The sequence below is a fragment of the Thalassophryne amazonica genome, chromosome 15, assembly GCF_902500255.1.
Source record: "Thalassophryne amazonica chromosome 15, fThaAma1.1, whole genome shotgun sequence".
NCBI classification, from domain to species: domain Eukaryota; kingdom Metazoa; phylum Chordata; class Actinopteri; order Batrachoidiformes; family Batrachoididae; genus Thalassophryne; species Thalassophryne amazonica.
Window position 1 is genome coordinate 59,111,087 of NC_047117.1, and position 26,755 is coordinate 59,137,841.

Below are 26,755 nucleotides of genomic sequence, written 5' to 3' on the forward strand. Positions count from 1 at the left end.
CATTCACCCCCATGTCAGGGTGCTGCCATGCAAGGTGCCCACTACACACCGGGAGCAACTAGGGGATTAAGGACTTTGCCCAAGGTTCCCTTGGTGATTTTTGGTCAGGCTGGGATTTGAACCAAGGATCCTCTGGTCTCAAGCCCAATGCTTAACCACTAGACCAGGGGTAGGCAACCTGTTCCAGAAAGAGCCATGAGGGTGCAGGTTTTCTTTGCAGCCACTGACTCCACCAGGTGATTTCACTAATTAACTGATTCCATCTGCTCAAAGTGATATTAATCAGTAAAATCACCTGGTGGAGTCAGTGGCTGCAAAGAAAACCTGCACCCTCATGGCTCTTTCTGGAACAGGTTGCCTACCCCTGCACTAGACCATCACCTCCCATGAGGGAACATTAGACTTACCTTAATTCATAATGTTGCTACCTGGTACATAAAATGCAAAAAAAAAAAAAAAAAAAGCATGACTTTTCTTATGCGTTGGGGGTTTGCTTATACGTTCATCATATTTCACCCATCATCTTGTTACATTTAATAAGACTAGCAGTTGCCAAGATGACTATTTAGACATTATGGCATGAAGACACAAAGGCATGAAGCAGAGTCTCAGCATCAGTCACTGAGAGAATCAGTCTAATTGCCACAGTGTTCCGCAAGCGAAAAAAGGCATCTCTGGTTGCAAATCAAATGACATCTGGTCAAAGCTCACACAAAGATTTTTATCTCTTTCACCAACAACACTGCACCTTGTAGATTTCCAGAGGCTACAGGTCTAAAATATTTAAATAATTTCCTCTTGACATGATTACAGAGACAACTCTTTCCCCACCCAAATATTTTGCATCTCCTACATTCCTGTTTGTGAAACCTTTGACATGGTTTGAAAAGTTTCTTTTGTTAAACCTCATACCTTGACTTAGTTTTTCCTTATTTGCATGTCAGATGTGATACACCATAACAGACTGACAGCTGTTTCTTCTATAATCCTGATTGCATAAGCAGCCTGATGATTAAGTCTTTTTTTATTTGTAGATTTGAATACAAAATGTAAAAAAAAAAAAAAAAAAAAAACTGTTGCCCCTAAAAGTTTATATTCACACAAAGAATCAAGGGGATGTACTGTTTTATTATTATTTTCATGTATTGTAGAACCTCATATACATAACAATTAAAAGTCTTCATTTTGCAATTGAAGTCCTTTTGAAAGTCAGTAGATCAGAGCAAAACCTTTGGTCACAGTTCATTGTTTTTTCAGTTTTCAGAATTATCACAATAAAAAAGGAGAGATGAGAATAGAGAGGAAAAACTTGAGTGGGCATGCTGCTGTTCCAAAACAGTAGGAAGTATGAGCAGTGACAGTTTGAAAGGTCCGCTACAGTGACGGAGGTACATTTCAGACGTAGCAGTGTGTATTATTATTTTGAATTTTGTTTGTGCAGGCAGCTAACGAGGAGACCAAGGAGCATCTGTATGAAACATTGTTGGCCGAGTGCAGAGACACAATCCAGGCAGTGAAAGAAGAGCTGAAGAATGAGGCAGTAAGACCCATTCAGTCTGGTTATGTGACAAAACATGTCAAAACTATGTGGTTGACTGTGTTTTAAAGCTTACTAACTTCAATGGCATTTCAAGTAAAAAGCTAGAAATGATTTTTAAACATATTGTTGCCTGTACAGAAGCAACGAGAGAGGAGTTCTGAAGGAGACAGTGGCAAGGTATCCAACCTCCAGTTCCTGCACAGGTAACTTACAGAGATTATCCACAGTGTTTCAATGCTTTGCTCACATGTTCTGTCACACAGAATAGGTTTTACGGCAGTTGGATTTTTATCTACTAAGATGATCCTTTTTATGCATTTTTCTACCAAATACCTTTGACTGTAATATTTAAAGTCACCCAATACTGACCACACTCCATTCCAGGGTTTCACCTACAGTATTAAAGGCCTGAAGGCCTGCCAGGCCAGAAATATATTTTCATAACGGCAAACAAAATTGTCATTTATTTGTAAGTTGATTTTTTTTTTTTTTTTTTTTTTTTCTGTGCATCCACAGTGCTTTAAGATGTTTCCCTCACACGCAAAGTCTTCTATGGAATAACTGTTTTTCAAAGTGATTTGACTTTGCATCATCTGTGATTCCTCCCCCCCACACATTCACACATGCATACGCACACAAAATGTGCTGAAAATTTGGTGAATATGTTTGCAGTGAAATAGTCAGTGGATCAAGGTGAACTTGAACAAAATCCAAGGGGGGGGTCCTTTGATCTCTTTCTTCCATTTCTTTAACATTATGAGATGTTTTCCCTTCTTTCTGTAGCATTCTCACCTTGTGATGTTGAAAAGTTTAGATGTGTGTGTGTGTGATTAGGGTTGGCAGGACATAGGGGCAGTGCACATCCCCTTGCCGAAATGGTGGATTTTATTTTTTTTTTAAAGCCCTATTCCTGGCATACAGCCTTCCCCTCTGTGATCGATTTTTCCGTAAATACTAGGGGTTTAACGATACACAGAAATCACAGTTTGGTACGTACCTCGGTTTTGAGGTCACTGTTCAGTTCATTTTCAGTACAGTATGGGAAGAAAATGCAAAACCTAAATTTGCTTGTTGTTTAAACCAACAATTTAATGTAACATTATACAAACAGGAAAATAAAATAATTGCAAAGTCCTGCCTGGTTATAAGTTCAATAAAATGTTCTCAAATAAACAACAAATGTATGAAATATAAAAAAAAAAATTCCCAGTTAACAGCTTTTAACAAAACCTTTCCACAAGTAAAGTTCCAGCATGAAGCCCTGTTCAATTTTATTCAACCTTCATATTTTTGCCAGAAAAATTAACTTGTCCAAAACTGTTACACTCTACAAGGAATTTTTTTTAAAAGAGAATTAATGTTAAAGAATCCCTTTACTTTTGTACAATTTCTTTTATTATCTATCTCTTTCTATTAACTGTCCGTTTAATGTTTGTTAATATATCTTTTTAAATAAAGTTTTGAAAACAAAAACATTGTGGGAGAGCAGAAGCGAGTAAAACCATTTGCAAAAATATTTAGAACCACAAATAAACTTGATTCTTGGTTTGTTTATTTATTTTGCCATTAAAATTGGCCATCATTTATTAAAATAAAATCTCAAGACCAGGGCTTCTCAAAGTCTGGGGACGTTTAATCACAGTGCAGCAAACGAGGTCAGTAGGCTGAGCATGTCGAGTGAGGAGGATTGTAGACATCTCTCTGCTCAGCACTTTACGGGCTGCTGCACGCAGCGGATGAAGGGGGAGACCCGCTGATGCTCGTTGACAAGAGACTTTCACTTTCACTCGCCAAACATCAGAAAAGTCTCCAGTAATGCCAGGAAAAGTAGCTAGATTTGTTGCTAGTCGTTTTTGAGAAAATAAGTCATCAAGAGGGTTTGGAAAGTCGCCAAGTTGGCAGTACTGAATGTAAACACACGCAACATGAACTCACCTGTGCACAGCCCTGTACCGAACCGAACGTCCCATACTGAAACGGTTCAATAAAAATGCATGTATCGGTACACCCTTAGTAAATACATAACATTGATGCCAGGAAATGGCAAGCCCATTTGTAATAAACAGCATTTTTTTTTCAAAATACTCGAAGCATGGCAAAATGACCATAAGAATGTGTAAATAGGTCCTATTTCATGCACTTTGTTGTTGTTCCAATCTGCCTCCCTGTTTCACGCTGCCATTTTGATTGCGAAGCATGTAGTCTGATGTGTTACAGAGCTCTGTGCCTGTGATAACTTGCCCATTTGAGTTACTTGACCTTACTTACTAAGTCACTATGCAGGGGTGGTGGCCAAGTGGTTAATGCGCTTGGTTTCAGTTCAGAAGGCTCCGGGTTCAAATCCCACCCCTGCCACATTTCTCCATGTAATGTGGAGTTGCGTCAGGAAGGGCATCCGGCGTAAAACCTGTGCCAATTCAACATGCAGATCCAACTTGGATTTGCTGTGGCGACCCCGAGTGCAAACAAGGGAGCAGCCGAAGGGACTTACTTACTTACTAAGTCACTATACTGGTCCTTCAAAAAGCTTCAGAATGCCCCATTTTGACCTCAGATTTTCAAATGCTCCCACCACCCCACCACCCCAGTCCCCACCACCCCCGTCAATCCTCTCCCTTGCATCTGATGTCGCCTCTTGCTTAATTTTCCTAGAAAAACCCCTGGGGTTGGGGGTATCCTGGTTGACCTCTACACACCGTACACCTTCCTACTGCAGTCATTCAGTGCAGGGGTTCCAATCATGCTTCTTGCAGTTTTGTGTGATCATTGTGCAGTTAGACTTTTGGCTATAAGCTACAGATGGAGCCTTTGCAGACTGCAGCTGCTTGTGTATCCACAAGTGGGATTTGACCCAGAAGCATAAATCAACCTTAATTTTTTTTTTTTAACTCCTCTGCTTTCTGGTGGTATGAAGGATTTTTCTGCCACCAGATGTCTCAGTAGTGTTACATTTCAGTAATCCCCCTCATCTGCACTGAGCAGAAAGAACAGCAGTTGGAGCCTTTTCACATGTTTAATGGCTCTCTATATGAGCGTTTTTAGCCTCTACCTATGATTTTTGGGTCTACCTCTGGAAAAGTACCTGCTTGCTGTCTGCCATCTTTGAAAAAAATTCAGCAGTAAAGCAATGAGTAGAACTTGCTGTCTGTAATGCTGCGTTTACACATAGACAGGACGCGTTACGAATGTCATATTTGCATCATTCTTGGCACATTCCTGACATTCTTAACGTGACTTAACGCATCTGAATGGGTTTCTTAATAGTGTGTGTTGGTGCGTGATATTCGTGATTTTTGTGAAGCATGTTTTTGGCTGTCAAAAAAAAAGCTTCCATGAATGTTACACACCACCCTCATTTCACCTTATGTCGTAGAGGTCACAACTGAGCGTGTTGATCCATCTCGATTAGTGGTGATCCTTAATAGAGCGTGACAGTGTTCTTCTCTGACGTGCGCCAATTAAACCCTGCTGCACTGCATTCAGTTTCATTGCTGCAGTATGCTGAAGAAGGACAGTGACACCAAGTCAGCAAAAAGATTTGTTCCAGTGCTCATCAGCCCGCTCCTGCAGGTGTTCCACCTGTTGCTGCTGTGCTTGATGTTTGGGAAAATGCGCAAGACGAGAGCCGTGTGGAGCCACACATCTGGTTCTCTGTCTCCTCCTCCTTTCTGTGCCACTCCATGACACAGAGCCCAACTAAGCATGCAATCACAAAGTTCTTCTGCTGTGGATTTTGAGGAGCAAACTGGAGTGATCTGAATTGTTCAGCAGCTGATGGATGAATATGGGTGTGTGTGTGGAGACATTTCGCCTCATTCACAATGTGACAGAACGCGCAACAGCGTGGAACATTATTCTTGACCGCGCGTAATGGTTCCTGATAATTTGCCAGTAGCACGTGCCATTAATCGTAAAGAGTGGTAACAGGTTGCAGCACTTCCTGAGGACACCTGACGCCTCTGCCTCAAATCATCACATTTGTGCTCAGCGGCCAAGAATGTGTACTTTGTGGGATTTGTGACTTGTCGTCGTTATGTGTAAATGCAGCATAAATGTAGGGAGTGACAGCAGTTTCAAAGGGCAGGACACTAATTCGCTAAACGCATGCACATGGCCAGATAGAATGTAAACTGGGGATAGGAAAGCTCAGAGCACAGAGGGAGTGTTGCTTCATTATCTGCATAGATGCTACAGCCACCAAATTTGTACATAGAAAAAAAAGTTATTCGCTGCTTTAACTTGTGAAGTCTGTTATAACATCTGTAATGTCTTAATTCCTTTTAGTAAAAAACCAAATGATCTGCACAGCCACAGCGCTCCCAGACAGAAAAATTTTTATTTAATAAAAAATAAATGTAACGTTTCGGGTAAGCGCCCTTCGTCAGACCGTCTGGACGACCACGACAGAGTGCCCTTCATTGTGGTCTGACGAAGGGCGCTTGCCTGAAACGTTACATTTATTTTTTATTAAATAAAAATTTTTCTGTCTGGGAGCGCTGTGGCTGTGCGGATCATTTGGTTTTTTACTGTGATATATTTTTGGTCCTGCACACCTCTTTAGGTGCTTTGGGTGTGCGTGTCTCCATTGCATTAAATCCTTTTAGTAACAACTGTATCTGTGGTATCTCTCTCTCAGTTACCTGACCTACATCAAGCTGTGCACACTGGTCAAGAGGAATGATAGCATGGCACATACACTGCAGGCTAAGCTGAAGGAAACCCAGGCTGATGAGAACAAGAGAGGGCCCCGCCCACAGGACCTCATCCGACTCTATGACATCATCCTACAGGTTCTAGCTTTTTTTTTTGACAGTTTAAAATCTGACTTAATTGAATATTTAATTAAAGTAGCTGTAGGTTGTCCACATTTTCATCTTTCTCATGTTGTTATTTCTCTCCCACCTCTCAAACTGTTCCCTTCAGAGTCTGGCTGAACTGTCTACTCTGCAGGGTTTGGAAGATGACCACACCTTCCAGAAGGAGGTGTCCCTCAAAATGCTTGTCTATAAGGCTTACAGGTCAATATTTTAAATGGCTTCTAAATCAAATGATAATCAAGTGAATTAGTGAGACATTTCTGTGCAGCTTTCCCTGAAAGTCGGATGTTCTTCTCAAACTCTGTCGGCTGTAAGAGCTGCACTCAGGATGGATGGATGTTTACAAATTTCAAACTTCTTCAGGTGGACACACCTGCACTAACAAACTCTGTTACAGTGAGAGGACAGAAAATTCATTCTTTTGGTTCAGATGATTCTACTGTAATTGGCAAAGCAGGCATGACTTTTGTGCAGCATTGTGGCGCACGTTAGCCTTGCAATGACAAGGTCAGCTGTTGAAGGCCACCCGAGTTCATTGTCCATGTACATCTGGAGTTGCGTCAGGAGTAGCATCTGGTGTAAAATTTGTGCTATAGTTACGTGCACCTCTTCACAACTGATGTATTAAGCAAATTCTTGTTCACCATATTACTGTGGAGACTTTACTCCATCTCCAGGTGCAGTTGATGGCAAGTCTATGATGAACATAGGAATGCAGCATTATGACTGCATTAGCCTAGCATGTAGTTGTAGCGATGTCGTTTCTCTTCAGACGTCTGACTGCAGAAAGCAGCTGATGATCTTGAAATGGGCAATTTTTGTCAGAAAAACCTACTTGTTTCATGTAATGTGACGTTGACTTTAATGCTGTATCCTCTCGTTCTGGTCTCATCACAGGTGTTTCTTCATAGCTCAGTCCTATGTGCTGGTGAAGAAGTGGAGTGAGGCGCTGGTGCTGTATGAGAGGGTGCTGAAATACGCCAGGGAGGTCCAATCCAAGGCCAAGAGTCTCAACAACAGCCTCAAGGTGAATTCGCGCTGCATCCTTTTCCTAATTAGGAAGCAGCTGCACTTTTACTTCACTGTTACATATACTTTATCGGCAGGATCTCCCCGACATTCAGGAGCTCATAGCTGACGTCAGCGCTGAAAAATACTCACTTCAAGCCGCTGCCATTTTAGGTGAAAACATAGATGATTTCTTGCACACTTTGTGTTTGTACTTGCAAAAATAAACCATTCACAGTCAGTATTTTTGTTTTGTACATGACCTTGAGGAAATACTTTTGCCTTTCAGACACTGATGAGACCTGTGAAGTTCCAGCTCAGCAAGAAATAAAACATAACACGGTAGGACAGTGTTTGGAATCGGTGTAGCTACTTTTAAGGCAGAATTCAAGACAGCTTTTAAGATGGAAAAAATGTTTAGCAGTGGAGCAGCAACCATGTAAATGTCTGAGGAAATGATTCAGTGATTATGCTTTTTATTGTGGAGTGATTCAGTTCGATGCCACACAGTCTGACATAATTTGTTTATTGTGGATTTTTTTTTTTTCCTTTGGGCCAAAGGCCATCAGACTAATGCCATTAAGATTTGTGGCATGCAGTGTGGTGAATTTTTGAAGGGGGCAGTTTTTGATTTTTTTTCTGAAATTTACAGATGATCTTTGGGGGATATAGTAATTTGGACTTTCTGCTTGAATCCCTGTGGACCCCCAAGAAGGGCAAAAAAAAAAAAAAAAAATCACACTGTTTATTGCAGAAAAGTTGTTCAGTATTTTTTCCTATGATTTTGCATAAATAGTTTTTAGGAGGCTGCCTACAGGGGAAAAATACTTTAAAAAAAAAACTCATTGTACCTGAATAAGCATCTTAGCAAGTGCCGTAAATGCTGGGCCAGGTCAAAGTTTGCAACTACCCAAAACATACTATAAGCACTGACATCACAGTTAATATTGAAGATTTTGAAAGCTAGAAAGAATTGAAAGAATTTTGAAAAAAAAAAAAATCTACAAAATCGGTAGGAAACAGAAGAAAGAACCTGTGGCCCTAGTTTAGTTTATGCACTCACACGGCATAATGCTCCCACAGTACAAAATAAAAACAATGAATGGAAGCCTGTTAAGAAAGAGTTTAAGTCCTTACTGACAGCTGAAGTTGACAATTCCCGATCCATTAAAACTGTCAGACGCTTGGGGAAGCAAAACATTGGCAACAAACAAATGTCCCCCTGCATGTAGATATTAATGAGCATCTCATACTGAAAGATGAAAAAAAAAACTCACAGGGTACACAGACTGAGGCCTGTCCTATAGGAAGATAAATGTACACTCAGTTCACGTGCAACAGCTGTGGTGGACATTCCTCAGGTCAGCATGCCAGCTGCACGCTCCCTCAAAACTTAACATCGATGTGCCAATTCATCTTTTAAAGGTCTCCATCGCATCTTTATGCAATTTGCTGCAGGAAGAGTTGCTTTTTCTGGATTAATTTGTCCCTCAACAAGCTCCACTTCCTTATACGATCATTAACCTCCAAACCAAAGGTACCGTGTACAATTTCCTCCATGAATTGTGGGTCATTTGAGTGACTTTTTCTGGCTCCATGTTGTGAAGATGGCCATATTTGTGGACTTTCCTGACAAACATATTTAATCCCTGAGCAAAATGAAATCAGTGCGCGCACTGCAAAAACTTTCAGAATATGACAGGAGAGGAAAGAGTGAAACCAGAAAAGTGACAAATCACAGCCTTTGCAGTCTCAGATTTAGCTTGTCCGCTGGTTTGCTGGCCCGCAGAGAGGCTGTGATCTAAAGCTCTTTGGTTCGCCACACCCAGGGATATGTGTGAAACTTAACACCATATTACAGTGCAGGCAACAAGCAGCATTTTGTTAATAATCACCAGCCTTGAATTATGCCCTGCCTCGTTTGGGTGCCGGTTCTGAGCACAGTTTTAAAAAAATAAACAGCCGGTCTTTTAATCACGGAAATACAGCACCCATCCATCCATCCATTTTCCTCCGCTTTATCCGGAGTCAGGTCGTGGGAGCAGCAGCTCAAGCAAAGCCGCCCAGACCTCCTGATCCACACACACCTCCCCCAGCTCCTCCGGGGGAACCCCAAGGCGTTCCCAAGCCAGCCGAGAGATGTAGTCCCTCCAGCGTGTCTTGGGTCTTCCCCGGGGCCTCCTCCCAGTGGGACGTGCCCGGAACACCGCTCCAGCGAGGCGTCCAGGGGGCATCCGGAAAAGATGGCCGAACCACCTCAACTGACTCCTTTCAACATGGAGGAGCAGCAGCTCGACTCCGAGCTCCTCCCAAGTGCAGCCGAGTGTGAAGCGTCCGGGATGAAAATCAGCACCTCCAAATCCGAGGCCATGGTTCTCGACTGGAAAAAGGTGCTTTGCCCTCTTCAGGTCGGTGGAGTGTCCTTGCCTCAAGTGGAGGAGTTTAAGTATCTTGGGGTCTTGTTCACGAGTGAGGGACGGATGGAGCGTGAGATCGATAGACGGATCGGTGCAGCATCTGCAGTGATGCGGTTGCTGTATCGGACTGTTGTGGTGAAGAGAGAGCTGAGTAGGGGGGCAAAGCTCTCAATTTACCGATCGATCTACGTTTCGATCTTCACCTATGGTCATGAGATTTGGCTCATGACTGAAAGAACGAGATCGCGAGTACAAGCGGCCGAGAAATACAGCACCCACTTTCCTCAAATCGGCCAGAGTTGGTGCTGAGCTTAATTTCATACCTCTGTTACTGAGCACGTTCAGACTGCTCTGTCCAGTATATGTGAGAGGTTTTGTAATGAAAATGCATTATAATTGGACGACACGTTATGTGAAGAAAATCTGTTATACAAAATCTGTTTTATACGGTTTTTGTTACATGGAAAACCATACAAAAGCAGTGGGACTTTTGCTTTTGTCTGGTTAGTGCGAATATCCGGTTTATATAATGGCACTTTAGGCGAGTTTTACTATAGATTACACACTCTGGTAATGCGGCTTCTATGCTTTGTTTACTAAAGTGGGTATATGTGAACTTTGACCCAGTATTTGACACAGTCACGGAGCATGTGTGTTGGTAATGCTGATTTAGCTTATTGTTCTAAGAGCCCTCAGGGTCCACAAAAGGGCCAATCATGCCATTTTTCCACACTGTTACATTTATTGCAGAAAAACTATTCAGTAAGTCTAATTTTGTTGTAAGGATTCTTCAAAAGGCTGCCTACAGGCAAGAAAAATGACTGACTCATTCTCAGGGCCCCCAGAAGTGTCAAAAATTACATTTTACACACAATTCTGAAAAAGTCCATAGTAAGTTTTTCCTGTAAATCTGCATATAGATTGCTTCAATCTATGTCTACCTACCTGATTCCAAAATCTTCGTCTTCTCTCATTCAGCCCCTCTGTGACCGCCTGGACACCTTTGGCCTTGACCCCACCCTTATAGGAAAGCAGCCCAATCTGGTTCAGTTCCCCCCTGACTTCCAGCCAATACCCTGCAAACCTCTGTTCTTTGACCTTGCACTCAACCATGTGGCCTTCCCGCCGCTGGATGACAAAGTGGAGCAGAAGGGCAAAGGCGGTCTGACTGGCTACATCAAAGGCATCTTTGGCTTTGGCAGCTAAACAACTCTGCCGTCCTCTGGACGCCTCCGTGGGACAGCCAGAAGCCCAAGCAAGCCGCAAACTAAACTTGGGTCATTTGTTAATAACAGTAACTTCAGTTACTCTTAATGTTCGACATTTTGAACCCAATGCACCAGATGGCTGGGATTGGGTCTAATGTAGTAAGTTTATATAAAAGTAACTGAATGAATTTTTAGTAGCAGTATGATCCAAGTCTGTCACCATGACTAAGACTATTCAGCTTACATTGGTTCCTAATATACTGGCTTTTACTTTCTTTAATTTGACATATGGATAAGTGACTTTGAAGTTTTACAGGTTAGTATGTCATGCTCTTCATGCGTGCACAGCTTAGAAGTCGCAATCCTTTCAGAACACCATATTTTCTGGACTATAAATCACCTCCAAGTATTAGTTGCATCTGTCCAAAAATGTCTTATTAGGGTGGGGAGAGCAACAATGACAACCAAAAAAAAAAAAAAACTTGCACTGATCTATATCACGTTCATTTTTGAAACAGTGCTACCGCTTCATACGGCAAGAAGCAAAACGAGTTTAATTGCAGCATTTATTCATAATGCAAATGCTGCATTAGTGGGCAGAAGCTAACAAGCTAATTAATGTTGTTATACAAGGCACAAAGCATTTGAATAAACTGCTTCTGTTGGCCATTGAACAGACTGTCATAGGTTGGTTAATCTTGTAGTGCTTAAATATTTGAAAACTCAAAGGATTATTTATAATGCAAACACCACATGAGCAGTCATAAGCAAACTTATGTAAAGAGCACAAAATGCAAGTAAACTGCTTTTTGTCACCACTGGACAGACTATCATAGGTAAGGTGTAAATGTGCAAGGTCATTAAACATTTGCCATCCCAGCACATTATTGCACATTATTTATAACGCAAAAACTTGGCTTACTGACCTGCCGTTGCTGTTCTTGTTGTCTCACACACTGAACAAGTGTTGTCAAAAGTATGAAAGTGATATTCCCTCTTTTATTTAAATTCCGGAGAGTGGTCTTTCATTTTGACAGCATGATTTAAGTGTATTCATTCTCTTAAGACAGAACATTTTTTTTTTATTCAAATTATCATCTTGTTTTATGGCGGTTGACACCCAGCATAATGGTGGGTGTGAATCAGTACCTCATTCAGTATACAGGAGCAGCTTGTGTGTAGGTGATACCATTTTGTGGCCATAGATGGCAATGAAGTATTTTTATCAGCCAAAGGGTAATGGGGAGGTATTTCCAAACATTTGACTGGTACTGTATGTTCCTTCAGAATACAAGTTGCAGGACCGCCGAAATTCGTAAAAAAAAAAAAAAGACTTATAGTCCGGAAAATAGGTAAGCCTCTTTGGCATAATTCAGGTTTTTTTTTTGTTATTTCTTTAACGGAAGCGCCTTTATCTGCCCCCCCTCTTTCCACAAATATGAGATGGAATTTTCCATGTATCAAGCAGGTACTGTTCAGTCAGAGTTCAGTACTTGCGCCTACTTCATCTACTTAAAAAGTGATGCCATGAAAACTATATAGTTTGGGAAACACCAAATGATAGATTTATTGATTGACTGTGCAGAAGATACATGTTGTTCGATTGCTTTGTCTTTGATCTTGTTTTTTTCCTGGATATTATTCATAGATCTGCTTGTGCAGTATCAAGGACTATCGACAAACACTGCAGAGTGGTTGTGCAGCTTGAAATTGGATGTGGTCCATTTTTTAAAATCACAAGACACTTAACCAGTCTTTGCTGCGGATAGTCACTCCGTCCCAACAGACTCTGACACTAGGAGAAGGATTTGAAAAACGATGCAAAATTGAATCATTAGTCTGTACAAATGTAATTTTCCTCTTTAAAATTGAGTTAAAGTAGGTATTATTGACCTGTCAAATAGTCTAAACATCTCATAGATCATATGTATTATCATAAAGTGTGATTTTGGCGCAGAGTGCTCGTCCTCAGCAGCATTGCAGTTGAGCGCAACAGTCTGTACCGAAGCAGAAGCCTTTTTGTCCTTGCTATTCTTTTCTTTTTATTTTTTTATTAAGGAAGCGCCTCAGTTGGCAATATTTTATTGTGAAGCTTTACTGTAGGAGAGCTGGCTGGCTGTCACAACTGAGATGACGATAAGACCTACAGGGGCAGCTCGCTGGATCGTACTCTGTTTAAAGTTTTTGTTTTGTTTTTTATGTCAGCAACACTTTACCATCACAAAGGCAGTTTTTAGCAGCTCATTTTAATGAGCTGCACTTTCATCACCAGTGTGTCCATTGATGTGTTGTAATGCTGAGCAGTTTGTCTTTATTTTCCGCTGTGGGACCGTTTTTGTCGTTTATCTGTTTGACACCAAAGTAGCTTGTTTCCTCGAGGGACCTGGATGGCTGTGAGAACTGGTTAAACACTAGCTAGGTAACTTGGCACATGAAGCCCTTTTCACTGTTGTGTTTTCTGTTATTCACTAAATGTCTTCGTATATCGATATCTTCAACCAACCACCCGTTGCTTTATGTTGATTGTGAGTAAATTTGTTGTCCTGGAAAGATTTCAGGCCCTTTACCTTAGATAGCCTGGATAATAATTCTCATGATGGGCAAATGGAAAACAAGCAATGAATTGAGAATAATTTGATTTTTGTTTCCAGGCTTCTAAATAAAAGTATTTTCACCAAATGCTACTTGTGTCCGCCTCTTAATCCATTCTTGGTCAAATGGACATTTCTTTCTTTCTGGAATGGTTTAAATGTCTGCAGATAAGACTGAGATCCATAAATATTTTGACTGACACAATTTTAGTAATTTTGCTTTATATCACCATCATGGGTTTGAAATTGTGCAATCAAGTTGTAGTCTACACACTTTAATGTAAAAATGAAGGGGTTTAACAAAAAGAACTGCATTAGCTGTTACAGAATGGCAGTCTTTTTGACATATTAACAGATATGCTGAGACAAGCCTTTACTGTAGCTTCATTCATTAGTTGCATACGGTTTGGCTTCATTTTTGAGTCAAGGGTGGAGTTGTGTGCAATTTAGAAGTCTGCTACTTCAATGGGGCAAAAAAAAAAACAGTTCCATTGTCAGCCATACATGCTCATGTGGTAATCCTACCTCCATGTTTGAAGATGTTCCTTCTTACTGTATTTCTGTTAGACGATCTTGGTTTAATCTGTCCAAATCTCTCAATGACAGCGGGTAATCTGGTCTTCCTGTTCTTGAATACTGTTACCAGTGGGTTGCATCTTATTGTAACAAGGTGAAGTCCAGTCTGAGTCCTAGTATGAGTGATCTGGTGTTCAAACCCTGCTGTGGTCACAAAGATAGGTCATCTGGTTAATTGCTGGCAGGATGTGGCAGTGGACCGGGTAGTCAGCAAACATGCTCAAATGTACTTGTGACCTCTGGATAAGGTAAAAAATGTTGTAGAAATATGTAACAAGGCCAGGTTGACAAGATGTTCCTGCTGCCTTAGCTGACCTTGTAGAACCTTGGTCTCGAGTGATCTGATATTTGAACCCTGCTGTGGCCACAAAGATATGTCGTTTGGTCACATCGAAAACCCTCCATTTACGTTCATAAAGGTGTCTGACTAGATTTGACAATGACACACCTACTTAAGATAATTCATGGCTGGATGTGAAGGTATGCACTGGGCAGGTTTCAGGCAGAGGGATGAGGGTCAGCACCCCTCAAATCCAAGACCATGGTCCTCTGTTGAAAAAGGGTGGATTATCTACTCTGGATTGAGGGAGAGGTATTGTGTGAAGTGGAGGTGTCTTAATCATGAATGGGGATAAGATACCATACAGGCCTGATTGGTGGATTGCTGCAGAGATGGTTGTCCTTTTGGAAGGTTCTCCTCTCCACAGAGGAATGCTGGAGCTCTGACAGAGTGACCATCGGGTTCTTGGTCACCTCCATGTCTAAGGCCCTATTGTATATAATAATCATTAGATTATTAATATATAAACAAAAATAAATTTAAGAAATATTACAATTTGAAAACAAATATACCCGAACGTGATGACAGCTGCAACTGCTTAATGCTAACTTTTAACATTGAAAATGCCATAGACATGCTAACACGTTAGCATCGGGATCCGGATCATGATCCGGATCACCACTAAAATTTAATCACTTGTTCCTCTTGTCATTTCCAACCACTCCACAAAATTTCACCAAAATCCGTTCAAAACCTTTTGAGTTATCCTGCTGACAAACAGACAGACAAACAAACAAACGCGACCGAAAACATAACCTCCTTGGCGGAGGTAATAATGCCAAATGATAGTCCCTCATCTAATAAATTCATTGTGCTCCCCAGCCGTGTATAGTTTGTCATGAGGGATTTCCTCTTTGCAGTGGCGGTTTTCTTCTGGATCTAGCGCCATAACATTTGAAGCTATATCAAATCTGATGACACCTTACTGAATCAGTACAGATTCAGCTACAATTTGGTGTTAGTTGTGCATCTCTAGCTTCATTTGTCACCTCACACTGACACATTTTCTATTTTTCTTCCCTATATTTTTGCATATTCTGGATCACCAGATCCGGAAAACGGATCCGATCATCACCAAACTTTGTTGTTTGATAGAACATTTGACTATGTTACACCCTCATTTTTTTCAAGCCTTTCTGCCTTGTTTTTGTGGAGTTAGAAACTACGGCGGAGGTAATAAGGCTGTAACATATATGGAAAAAGTGAAGCCCTGTGAATACTTTCCGGATGCACCGTATCATCACCTTTGGTCATGATCTTTGGGTAATGAACAAGGTCATCAATACAAATAGCAGAAATGAGAGGCAATCCTAAGGTAATGGAATTGCAATGACTGTAATATCTGGCCATATTTCAGTGTATCGTTAATAAAAAAGATCTGATTGGAATTCCGCTAAGGTAGAATTTACTTTTGGACTCAGAGTAGAGCTGCTGCTTCAAAAGAGCCAGCTGAAGTGTTTTGGGCATCTGGTGAGGATACCTCTGGTCATCTCCCTCGGGAGGACTTCTGACACGCCCAACTAGGGGAGGCCCCGGGGAATACAACTCTGGAGGGATTATATTTCCCAGATGACTTGGGAATGCCTCAGGATACCCCAGTAAGAGTTAGAGGAATTGGCTGAGGATAGGGAAGTGTGGGGTGAACTGTTTGGTCTGCTACCATCACAACCTGAATTTTGCCATCATACACTTTATTTGTTTTCACTGCATTTTATTGTTAGTGTTGCTCCTTTTTAAGAATGCACCAAATCATTGTTTTGCCCACTCAGCATTTTTGCTGTTTATTTAGGTTTGTCAGTGTACTTATGGCCGTCATTGTGCATCGACACATCTTTGGAGTTCGTATTGTGCATTCCAGTGTACAGGTACCAAATGCAAATGCAACCGTTTTAATCACCTTCAGATCGTTTATCATCTTACTTTGCCATAGAATCATGAGGGAACAGACCACACGGAGCCATCAAACAGCTTGTCAATTACTTTTGGCACCTGAAAATGAAGGTATATAAAATGACTAATTCTGATTTTTTTTTTTTTTTATCCTTTGAATTAAAGCAATTTGAATTAAAACTATAAGCATTTGATTCCTTTGTTTCAAAGCCATTGTCACCGTCTAAACATGTATGAACGTGACTGCACAGTATGTGGTGCATTTTCAGGCATTTGTATGTTGGGTGTGTAAGAGTGCGTAAGATGCCTTAGTAGGGTGTGAATGAGTCTAGGTTTACTTTGTGTGATTTCATTGGTATGAACAGTTGTGAAGGTGTATTTGATTCTAATCACAAGCTGTAGTGCAGGTTACCTCTTCCAACATTTTAACATCGGACTCGTAATTAACACAATGATGTTTTACTTCATAACTGTTGATCCTGCCCCACAATATTGTACCTGCAATACCCAAGAAACACACAAAAATGTCACAAATGTGCCATGATGGTTACAACAGACATGGTTATGATACAATTTGCAGTGAAAGTACAATGAAAAATTATTTAACACAGGTTTGTTATGAATGACTGTAATTTTCCTATAACTTGCTGATTTATATATATATATATATATATATATATATATATATATATACACACACACACACACATACACACACACACACACACCATATTTTCGAGTGAATATGTAAGTCTTTTGGGAAGTCCTGTAAGTCCTCCAATGTAACATAATACCGAAAAATTATGCTTTCATTATTATAATTAATAATAATTATACAAGCTATTTAGATACGGCTTTTCGGGGAATCAACACAATAAACAAAACAAATTCAAATAATTTAAGAATAATTGCCAATAGTACTCTGAAAAAATTGTGTTTGTGCCTGTGTATGTACCGACGTACAGTGTATCCAGAAAGTATTCAGTGCTTCAATTTTTCCACATTTTGTTGTTACAGCCTTATTCCAAATGGATGAAATTCATTTTTTCCTCAGAATTGTACAGACAATACCCCATAATGATAATGTGAAAAAAGTTCTTTAGCCTTTGCCAAGAAGCTCAAAATTGAGCTCAAGCGCATACTGTTCCCACTAATCATCCTTGAGATGTTTCTACAGCTTAATTGGAGTCTATCTGGGGTAAATTAAGTTGATCGGGCATGATTTGGAAAGGCACACACCTGTCTACATATAAGGTCCCACAGTTGACAGTACATGTCAGAGCACAAACCAAATATGAAGTCAACGGAATTGTCTGTAGACCTGCAAGACAGGATTGTCTTGAGGCATAAATCTGGGGAAGGGTACAGGAACACTTCTGCTGCTTTGAAGGTCCAAATGAGCACGGTGGTCTCCATCATCTGGAAATGGAAGAAGTTTTAATCCACCATGACTCTTCCTAGAGCTGGCTGCCTGTCTAAACTGAGCGATTGGGGAGAAGGCCCTCAGTCAGGGAGGTGACCAAGAACCTGATGTTCACTGTGTCAGAGCTCCAGCATTCCTATGTGGAGAGAGGAGAACCTTTCAGAAGGACAACCATCTCTGCAGCAATCTATCAATCAGGCCTGTATGGTAGAGTGGCCAGAGGGAAGCCACATGGGAACTACTTGGCACATGGGAACTTGTCTGGAGTTTGCCAAAAGGCACCTGAAGGACTTTCAAACTATAAGAAACAGAATTTTCTGTGAGAATGCCAGGCACCATCCCTACAGTGAAGCATGGTGGTGGCAGCATCATGCTGTGGGGATGTTTTTCAGAGGCAGAAACTAGGAGAATAGTCAAGATTGAGGGAAAGATAAGTGCAGCAATGTACAGAGACATCCTGGATGAAAACCTACTCCAGAGCACTCTTGACCTCAGACTGAGGCAACAATTCATCTTTCAGAAGGACAATGACCCGAAGCACACAGCCAAGATATCAAAGAAGTGGCTTCAGGACAACTCTGTGAATGTCCTTGAGTGGCCCAGCCAGAGTTCAGACCTGAATCTGATTGAACATCTCTGGAGAGATCTGAAAATGGCTGTGCACCGACACTCCCCATCCAACCTGATGGAGCTTGAGAGGTGCTGCAATGATGAATGGACAAAACTGCCCAAAGATAGGTGCACCAAGCTTGTGGCATCATATTCAAGAAGACTTGAGGCTACAATTGCTGCTAAAGGTGCATCAACAAAGTATTGAGCAAAGGGTGTGAAGGTGATTTCTTAGTTTTTCATTTTTAATAAATTTGAAAAAAAAAAAAAACTTTTCTCATGTTGTCATTATGGGGTAAGAAAATGTGGAAAAATTGAAGCACTGTGAATACTTTCCAGATGCGCTCTGTGTGTGTGTGTGTGTGTGTGTGTGTGTGTGTGTGTGTGTGTGTGTGTGTGTGTGTGTGTGTGTGTGTGTGTGTGTGTGTGTGTGTGTGTGTGTGTGTGTGTGTGTGTGTGTGTGTGTGTGTGTGTAAATAGTGAAAATGAATAATTGTTATTATGGTGCAGGTTGTCCATATTTAACTCAGCAATCCCTGAAAGGTCCAAGGTAGTACTAGTACTAGTGACACACCCAAACAGTTACCACATCATCACTCACGGTTCAGGTGACGTTCAGGCTGAAGATTCAGATTTCTGTTACCATGTAGTATTAATAGATTAGCTGTTTTAAGACATGAAAAACTGGTATTGCGCCACTCCTAAATGACACAGAAGTCTGCTTAGGCTACATTTCTACAAAATCCTTTCTGTCCTTTGTGTGGATTTGTGACTGTTATTTGAGTTATAGTATGTAACTGATGTTCAACAATCAGAAACTACAAGTCCAATTCCAATGAAGTTGGGACGTTGTGTAAAATGTAAATAAAAACAGAATACAATGATTTGCAAATCCTCTTCAACCTATATTCAATTGAATACACCACAAAGACAAGATATTTAATGTTCAAACTGATAAACTTTATTGTTTTTGTGCAAATATTTGCTCATTTTAAAATGGATGCCTGCAACACATTTCAAAAAAGTTGGGACAGTGGTATGTTGTCCACTGTGTTACATCACCTTTCCTTCTAACAACATTAAAATAAGCGTTTGGGAACTGAGGACACTAATTGTTGAAGCTTTGTAGGTGGAATTCTTTCCAATTCTTGTTTGATGTATGACTTCAGTTGTTCAACAGTCTGGGGTCTCCATTGTCGCATTTTGCGCTTCATAATGCGCCACATTTTCAGTGGGTGACAGGTCTGGACTGCAGGCAGGCCAGTTTAGTACCTGCACTCTTTTACTATGAAGCCACGCTGTTGTAACACGTGCAGAATGTGGCTTGGCATTGTCTTGCTGAAATAAGCAGGGATGTCCCTGAAAAAGATGTTGCTCGGATGGCAGCATGTGTTGCTCCAAAACCTGGATGTACCTTTCAGCATTGATGGTGCCATCACAGATGTGTAAGTTGCCCATGCCATGGGCACTAACACACCATACCATCACAGATGCTGGCTTTTGAACTTTGCGCTGGTAACAATCTGGATGGTCTTTTTCCTCTTTTGTCCGGAGGACACAATGTCCATGATTTCGAAAAACAATTTGAAATGTGGACTCATCAGACCACAGCACACTTTTCCACTTTGTGTCTGTCCATTTCAAATAAAGTTGGGCCCAGAGAAGGCGGCGGCTTTCTGGATGTCGTTGATGTACTCGTATAGCTTTCGCTGTGCTGGTAGAGTTTTAACTTGCACTTGTAGATGTAGCGACAAACTGTGTTAACTGACAATGGTTTTCTGAAGTGTCCCTGAGCCCAAGCGGTGAGATCCTTTACACAATGATGTCGGTTTTTAATGCACTGCTGCCTGAGGGATCGAAGGTCACGGGCATTCAATGCTGGTTTTCGGCCTTGACGCTTACGTGTAGAAAGTTCTCCAGATTCTCTGAATCTTCTGATTATATTTTAGACTGTAGGTGATGGAATCACTAAATTCCTTGCAACTGAACATTGAGAAACATTGTTCTTAAACTGTTGGACTATTTTTTCACGCAGCTGTTCACAAAGTGGTGATCCTCACCCCATCTTTGCTTGTGAATGGCTGAGCCTTTTGGGGATGCTCCTTTTACTCGTATAGCCAATCATGACACTCACCTGTTTCCAATTAGGTGTTCTTTGAGCATTCATCAACTTTCCCAGTCTTTTGTTGCCCTGTCCCAAATTTTTGAAATGTGTTGCAGGCATCCATTTCAAAATGAGCAAATATTTGCACAAAAATGACAAAGTTTATCAGTTTGAACATTAAGTATCTTGTCTTTGTGGTGTATTCAATTGAATATAGGTTGAAGAGGATTTGCAAAAACGTCATTGCAATTGGGGTTGTAAGTATATTTCTCCAATTTAATCTATTTTTGTGTGGAAGCACCCTCTCTTACTGATTACATTCACTGTGTGCCTCAGTCAGCCATGTCCCCCACTTTCTTTTTCCTTCATGGTTAAATTCACACAAAACATTTCCACAGGGTTGTGTGGATGTATGACCATGTTTGATTTTTAAAACAAAACCGCTGTGAAACAATCAGAAAAAATGGCTTACTTTTCTAATTTCTTACATTTTTTTAATGGAAACTGTCTCACTGAGAACCTCACCTGCTCCTAATCCATCATCAATCCAGTATTTCCCTGCAGGGAAATAAGCATTGTTACAATACAAAAAGTTTGAAAGGTACAGTGTGTTAGAACAGATAAACGCAATTTATGCATTGAATGAAACTGAAAAAGATAAAAGGTAAATAAAGACAAAGGTAAATGATAATTGGGTTTCCCTCCAAACTTCAATAAAAATAAATGATTTATATTGCAAATTAACTCTTCGTTTGGCCCCTGACCCTTCATTCACATTAATGTTTGACCTTCCAAAGGAAAGAATTTGTGCTCCTCTGCTGTATCTCTTGCTTTGAGACTGAAAGGTAATGTGAAAAGCTGTGCTCGTAGGTGTATCTGTCAGGCAGGCGGACGCACCCACATACGCCGAATGACTGGATTGATGAAAAATATGCACTCGCTGTTCTGTTCTCTGCACTGCAGCAAAGAAAGCTGCTCGGCAGCATTCCTCGCTTCCTATTGTGGACAGGCTGCGTAGAAACACCCTCATCCCAAATGACTCACATGTGAGTGGATGCTGCTCATGATTTAACACAATTTTTATTGTGATACTGTAAGTTGTAACTTTTATATGCGGTATTACACATAATGAATTGTCCACAGACCTTTCCACACTTGACTGTAGACACTGAAGTATTTTTTGGCCGTAATGTCGGTATAATGTCACAGTTCAGCATAATTTTAACTATTCATACACCCAGTGAGCTTATTAATTCAGTGGTGCTAAAAGTTCCAACTTGCCAAAGCTTCTTAAGTTCCTCTTAGTGTTCATAATTAACTACAGCTGGTACAACTACAGTTTTGTGCCAACATAAAAACAGTTTCTTTGACAGCACACTTTAGCATGTAGTACAATGGGGAAAGTCCAAGGAGCTAAATAATCATCTGAGAAAGATGTTTGTAGATTTACACAAGTCAGGAATGTACCTTGGAGCCATTTCTAAACTACTCCAGATTCCAAGATCATCAGTACCAAAATAATTGCATGTAAGTACAGCTTAATGGGAAGTGTAGTCACCAGGAACCTAATGTACAAAATGTGTGCACGCACAGAAACGTGGCGTATGTCCATCTCCACGTTAACGATCAGATGTATCAAAAGTGAAATCGTGGAAATGTGCGGTTCGTCACGCAAGTATCCTAGCTGACGTACGCACGTTTCTACAGCTATTGTTCCACTAGCGACACGTAGAGGTGATGTTGGGAACCATCAATAGTGTGAAAACAAGAAGTCGCGAGAGTGATGTGCACACCAGAGACACACAGTCAATACACCCAAGAGCTTGCAAATATATAAAATCATGCACAAAGTAATGTGTAAAATGGCATTAACAACAGCTACATTAGCATTGTTAGGAGGACCTTACAAATGGTGCAATCTGAGGTGAGCATGTATTCAGGGAACATGAGGATTTTCTTGCAAATGACGATAACTGGCTTATAAGCCAATGTTGGTTACCAAGGCCACTGATACTGGAGTTGCACACAACATTGCAGCCAGGCTAGAGTGCAATATGGTGAAGAGCCATGGGTTGTCTGTGCCCACACAGGGGCTGACCACTCTCGGGTCCCTGGCAGCGGGCATTCCAGCATGAGCAGGCTGATTGGTCAGACGTGTGCCAGTCAACCCTGCGTCAAGCCATGCCAGCTGTGTGGAATGCAATCATCCGAATCACAGGTACATCACATTCCAACATTAAAGCACAATTTGCAGTGAGAGCCGGTTTCCCTAATGTAATCGGAGTCATTGACTGCACACATATTGCTATAAAGGTGTCATTATATGGTGAATTTATTTTTGTTAATAGGGTGCAATTTCATTCCATCAATGTTCAAATCATATGTGATGTGCAAATGCATTAGGTTGGGTTGGGAACAGGCTAGAGGCTGGCACGGTGCATGATGAATGGCTGCGTAGATAAATAATTTGTAACAAAATAATTTGAATAATTTGAAACCAGCATGGGCACATTTTGGCATATGTTTTTTGTTATTATTATTCATGTCTTTTCTATTCCTTGATAGTGACACTGGAGTTTCAGATTCTTAACAGGCCCCCGATTGTCTCCCTGTGTTCAGTATTTGTCAATAAACGTGTGTAAAGTTGTGAATGTCACACACTGTCAGCCGTGGAGCACCACATGTTTTTTTAACCTCCATGTGTGTGTGTTCGCTGCGCTGAGCTCACTGTGGCTACGGCCTAACCCACATACACACCACTACTAACATTTTTCTATTTCATGTTTATTCCGTTTGACAGGGTACCAAATAAACTTTTCCTGCGTGTGTCCACATCATTTCCAGTCATGTGTAACTCACACTTCGTATAATGTCTTTTCTGTGTTCATGTTGATTGATCTGAAGGAGGGGGAATCACAGCTCCAGGGCCTATTTACATGGATTTGCATTTTTAAATAGGGGCGTGGAACGGGAGGAGCTTAATGCGTGTGCATGTGCACAAACGGAACGTGCATGGATCCATGTGTATGCACACTTTAGTGCCTCTGAATATTTTTGTGCTTACACCAGTTTCTGGGTTTTTGGCGTACACCATGTTTCAGTAGGAAATCCATGTAAGTCTTTTTACACGAGGCCCCTGGTGTGGGTCCCTGGCAACGGGCATTCCAGCGTGAGCAGGCTGATTTGTCAGGAGTGTGCCAGTCAACCCTGCACCAAGCCATGCCTGTATGGAATGCAATCAACACTATTGATCTATTAAAAAGATCAAGCTTGCCTCTGGGTTTTTTTTTAAAGCTGTATAACATGACCTACCATCCCTGGTTTTCAAGACCAGGCACCTAAGTGGCTCTACTCTTTTTTTTTTTAAACAGATATTTAGATGTACCTTAGTATATACTAGTAGAGTTCCACCTTATATTTGGAATGCATAATAGAAGATATACCTTAACAACAGAAGCCTACACCTCCTTCAATTGTCTGGCTGTCTTGGTGGCTTCCCTCGCTAGTGTTGTTCTTGCAGTCACTCACTTTTTGAGAACTGCCTATTCCAAGCAGATTTACCACACAGTACCAAACTGTTTGTATTTAATGGTAGAAATGTTGATTCATGCTTTTGTTTCATCTTGTCTTGATTGTTGTAACTCACCCTTCACTTGCTTGAACTAAACTTGCTCAGATCATTTACAAGTTGTCCAAAATGCTGCTGCTAAAATCTTGACCTGGTCCTCCAGGAGGATGCACATGACACCAATTTATTTGCTCTTTACTGGCTACCCATTAAATTCAGAATCTATTTTAAAGTCTTTGACCCAGTTTAATGAAGCAGTACCAAGGGAGATAAACTGAGACTCAGATTTAGTGTTGAAACCTTAGTCAAAGACAAACTGGTGGCATACTATGGGGAGAAAAGATAGACCTGTCTTACTCTAGTTCACGTCTTGCAGCAGTTGTTGTGCTTCAAGGCATAGAGGTAGTTTTTTTGAGATCGCCAGAACCCTCTTGAGATGTTATGTTTTTGGGCAATCCAATCCTGTATCTGAAAAAAAAAACTCACATTTATTTTGTTGTGTACACAGTTGGCAACCATTCATGTATTTTATAAGATAAATCATATTATTAACTAACTTGCTGCATATAAAATAATAGTAATGACATCATTTGAGGAACACATGGAATTATATTATTATATTTTAGATATTTTCACAACAGAGGAGGTGCTGCGAGACTGTTAAGTTTCAAAACATTTTGTTCATTGATTCGCATGTCTGCATTTTTTAAAATACATCTGTATTTCTGCTCCCTCAGTCCCTCAATATTTTTGGCCAATTTTGAAGGAACAAAAATCTTGCCGCAAGATACATGCAGTATTAAGCCTGCAAGGGCTGAGAACGTGCATTTAACAGCTGAAGGGTTCCTGTTTTCACCTTGAAATCGCTGCACCATTTTCAGATGGATGAAAAACATCACAATTAAAATTTTGTTTTTTGGATTTTGAACTTCACCCCATAGTGTTGAGTGTTCCTTGTTAATATAGAAGCAACCTCTAGTTTGCCTTTTGGTGTCATGTTGTTTCGTTTCGACTGCAGCATTTTCTTTTGAGTCGTATTTCCTCAAGTCAAGGGTATATTTTGCTGTTGGTGAAATTTATGCTTCTCTTCCTTGAAGAGAGGTTTCACACCCAGACAATATGTAATGGTGAATTCAAAAATGGAGCTACCACAAAGGTAAAATGTTTTTCCAGGCTGTTGTGCATGCACAAAGGACTAGAACATTCAGGCTATTTGTACGGCAGGTACGTAGTACACAACGTTAGTCTAGCACTTCCCTTAGTTAAAGACTGTGTAATGGGGAAAATGAAAACAGCTCATAGTACCATTATTTTTTAGTCTGTTGCTGAATTTGAAGCACTGGTTCAGTGAATCTCGGCCTGACTTAACCCAAGATGTTTTAATACCAGTTCGTAAGACCAGGCCCTGGTGATCGCCTACTGAGATTTACATAGTCGGGGTCCTGCTTATAGATGCTGCAGCCTTCTATCACAAGCAGGACCCTATGGTCTGAAGGTTGTTGACATATCAAACAAAAGGTGACTGCACTTTTGAGGTTATAGCGCCAAAACCTTGGAACTATTCCCATGGGTTTTAAGATTGTGGAGATGTTTAAAAACCAGCCAAAGTCCTACTTGTTTAAGCTTACCTTTGTGTAACTTATTTTATCTACTTTTTATTCTGTTCTTACTACACTATATTTATTTATTTATTGTCTTTCCTGTAAAACACTTTGTGACATCCATTCTTGAAACGTATATACAAATAAATTACTTACCACAGACACCTGGCCAATGTGCAACCTGCTACATGAGAATCACTCAAATATTAGGTGGGTTATATTTCTATATTTTACCTTATGTTGATTTCAGAAAATGCAAAAATAAAGCTTGAGCACCAAATGAATTTCTGCTGTCTGTTACAGGTGTACATTCAATTTAATTAAATTTATTTAGATCGTCTCAAACCCCAAGGTGCAAATCTCCTTTGGGCATTTTTTTTCTACCAAACAATTTTTTGGCGGATTCCAGAACTGCTCCAGCAAGGCCAACCAGAGTTCAAGTACTTGGGTGAAGGTCAAGGTCACTGGGCTCAAATGTTACATTTCTGTAGCCTTTTCTGTCTTCATGCCCACTGGCAATAGAATTACAGTTAACCAGGTAACAAGAACATTACAGACTATATAACTGTGTCAACCCTCCAAACTGTAATTTTTAATTTTCTGACCCGCAAGTACCCCTGTAGAAAACATCTGGCATCTTTTTAATTTCTTGTTTGGTTGACTTACAATACGATACGATACACTTTATTGTCCCCAAGGGTAAATTTGTCTTGGACTTCAAGTGCTCTGTAGACATTTCTGTCTCAAGAAATCAATAAATACAGCAACAAACTGAACAATGTTTGCATACCTATGGAGAATTCAACAACATATTGCATGTTACCCATAATCTAATATACAATTAAAACAATATACAGAAAAAAGATAAGAAAATGAAAATACATACATTACTTGTACATATCTACACATGCACACATACACATGTCACACATGTTGACTTACTCCCTGCAGGTGTTCCTCATTCATCCACTACTGTGGATGTATTACCATGTCATGTTTTTTAATGTATGTGGCTTTAGTTTGTGTGTTTTGAGCACTTTTCCTGACATTCGGGCTTTAGTTG

At 40.5% G+C, this 26,755-nt stretch overlaps 1 protein-coding gene across 1 annotated transcript in view; it reads left to right on the forward strand.

Annotated features, from left to right (window-relative positions):
• The window catches only part of srp68 (signal recognition particle 68), a 35,619-nt gene extending 22,429 nt beyond the window's left edge, over window positions 1–13,190 (forward strand). Inside the window, exons 9-16 of the mRNA XM_034189337.1 lie at window positions 1,442–1,540; window positions 1,679–1,743; window positions 6,177–6,330; window positions 6,464–6,558; window positions 7,255–7,384; window positions 7,464–7,539; window positions 7,655–7,707; window positions 10,761–13,190. Of these exons, the coding sequence (XP_034045228.1) occupies window positions 1,442–1,540; window positions 1,679–1,743; window positions 6,177–6,330; window positions 6,464–6,558; window positions 7,255–7,384; window positions 7,464–7,539; window positions 7,655–7,707; window positions 10,761–10,988 (900 nt within the window). The 3' untranslated portion in view covers window positions 10,989–13,190. The remainder of the gene's footprint in view (window positions 1–1,441; window positions 1,541–1,678; window positions 1,744–6,176; window positions 6,331–6,463; window positions 6,559–7,254; window positions 7,385–7,463; window positions 7,540–7,654; window positions 7,708–10,760) is intronic.
• Window positions 13,191–26,755: the final 13,565 nt, after the last annotated feature.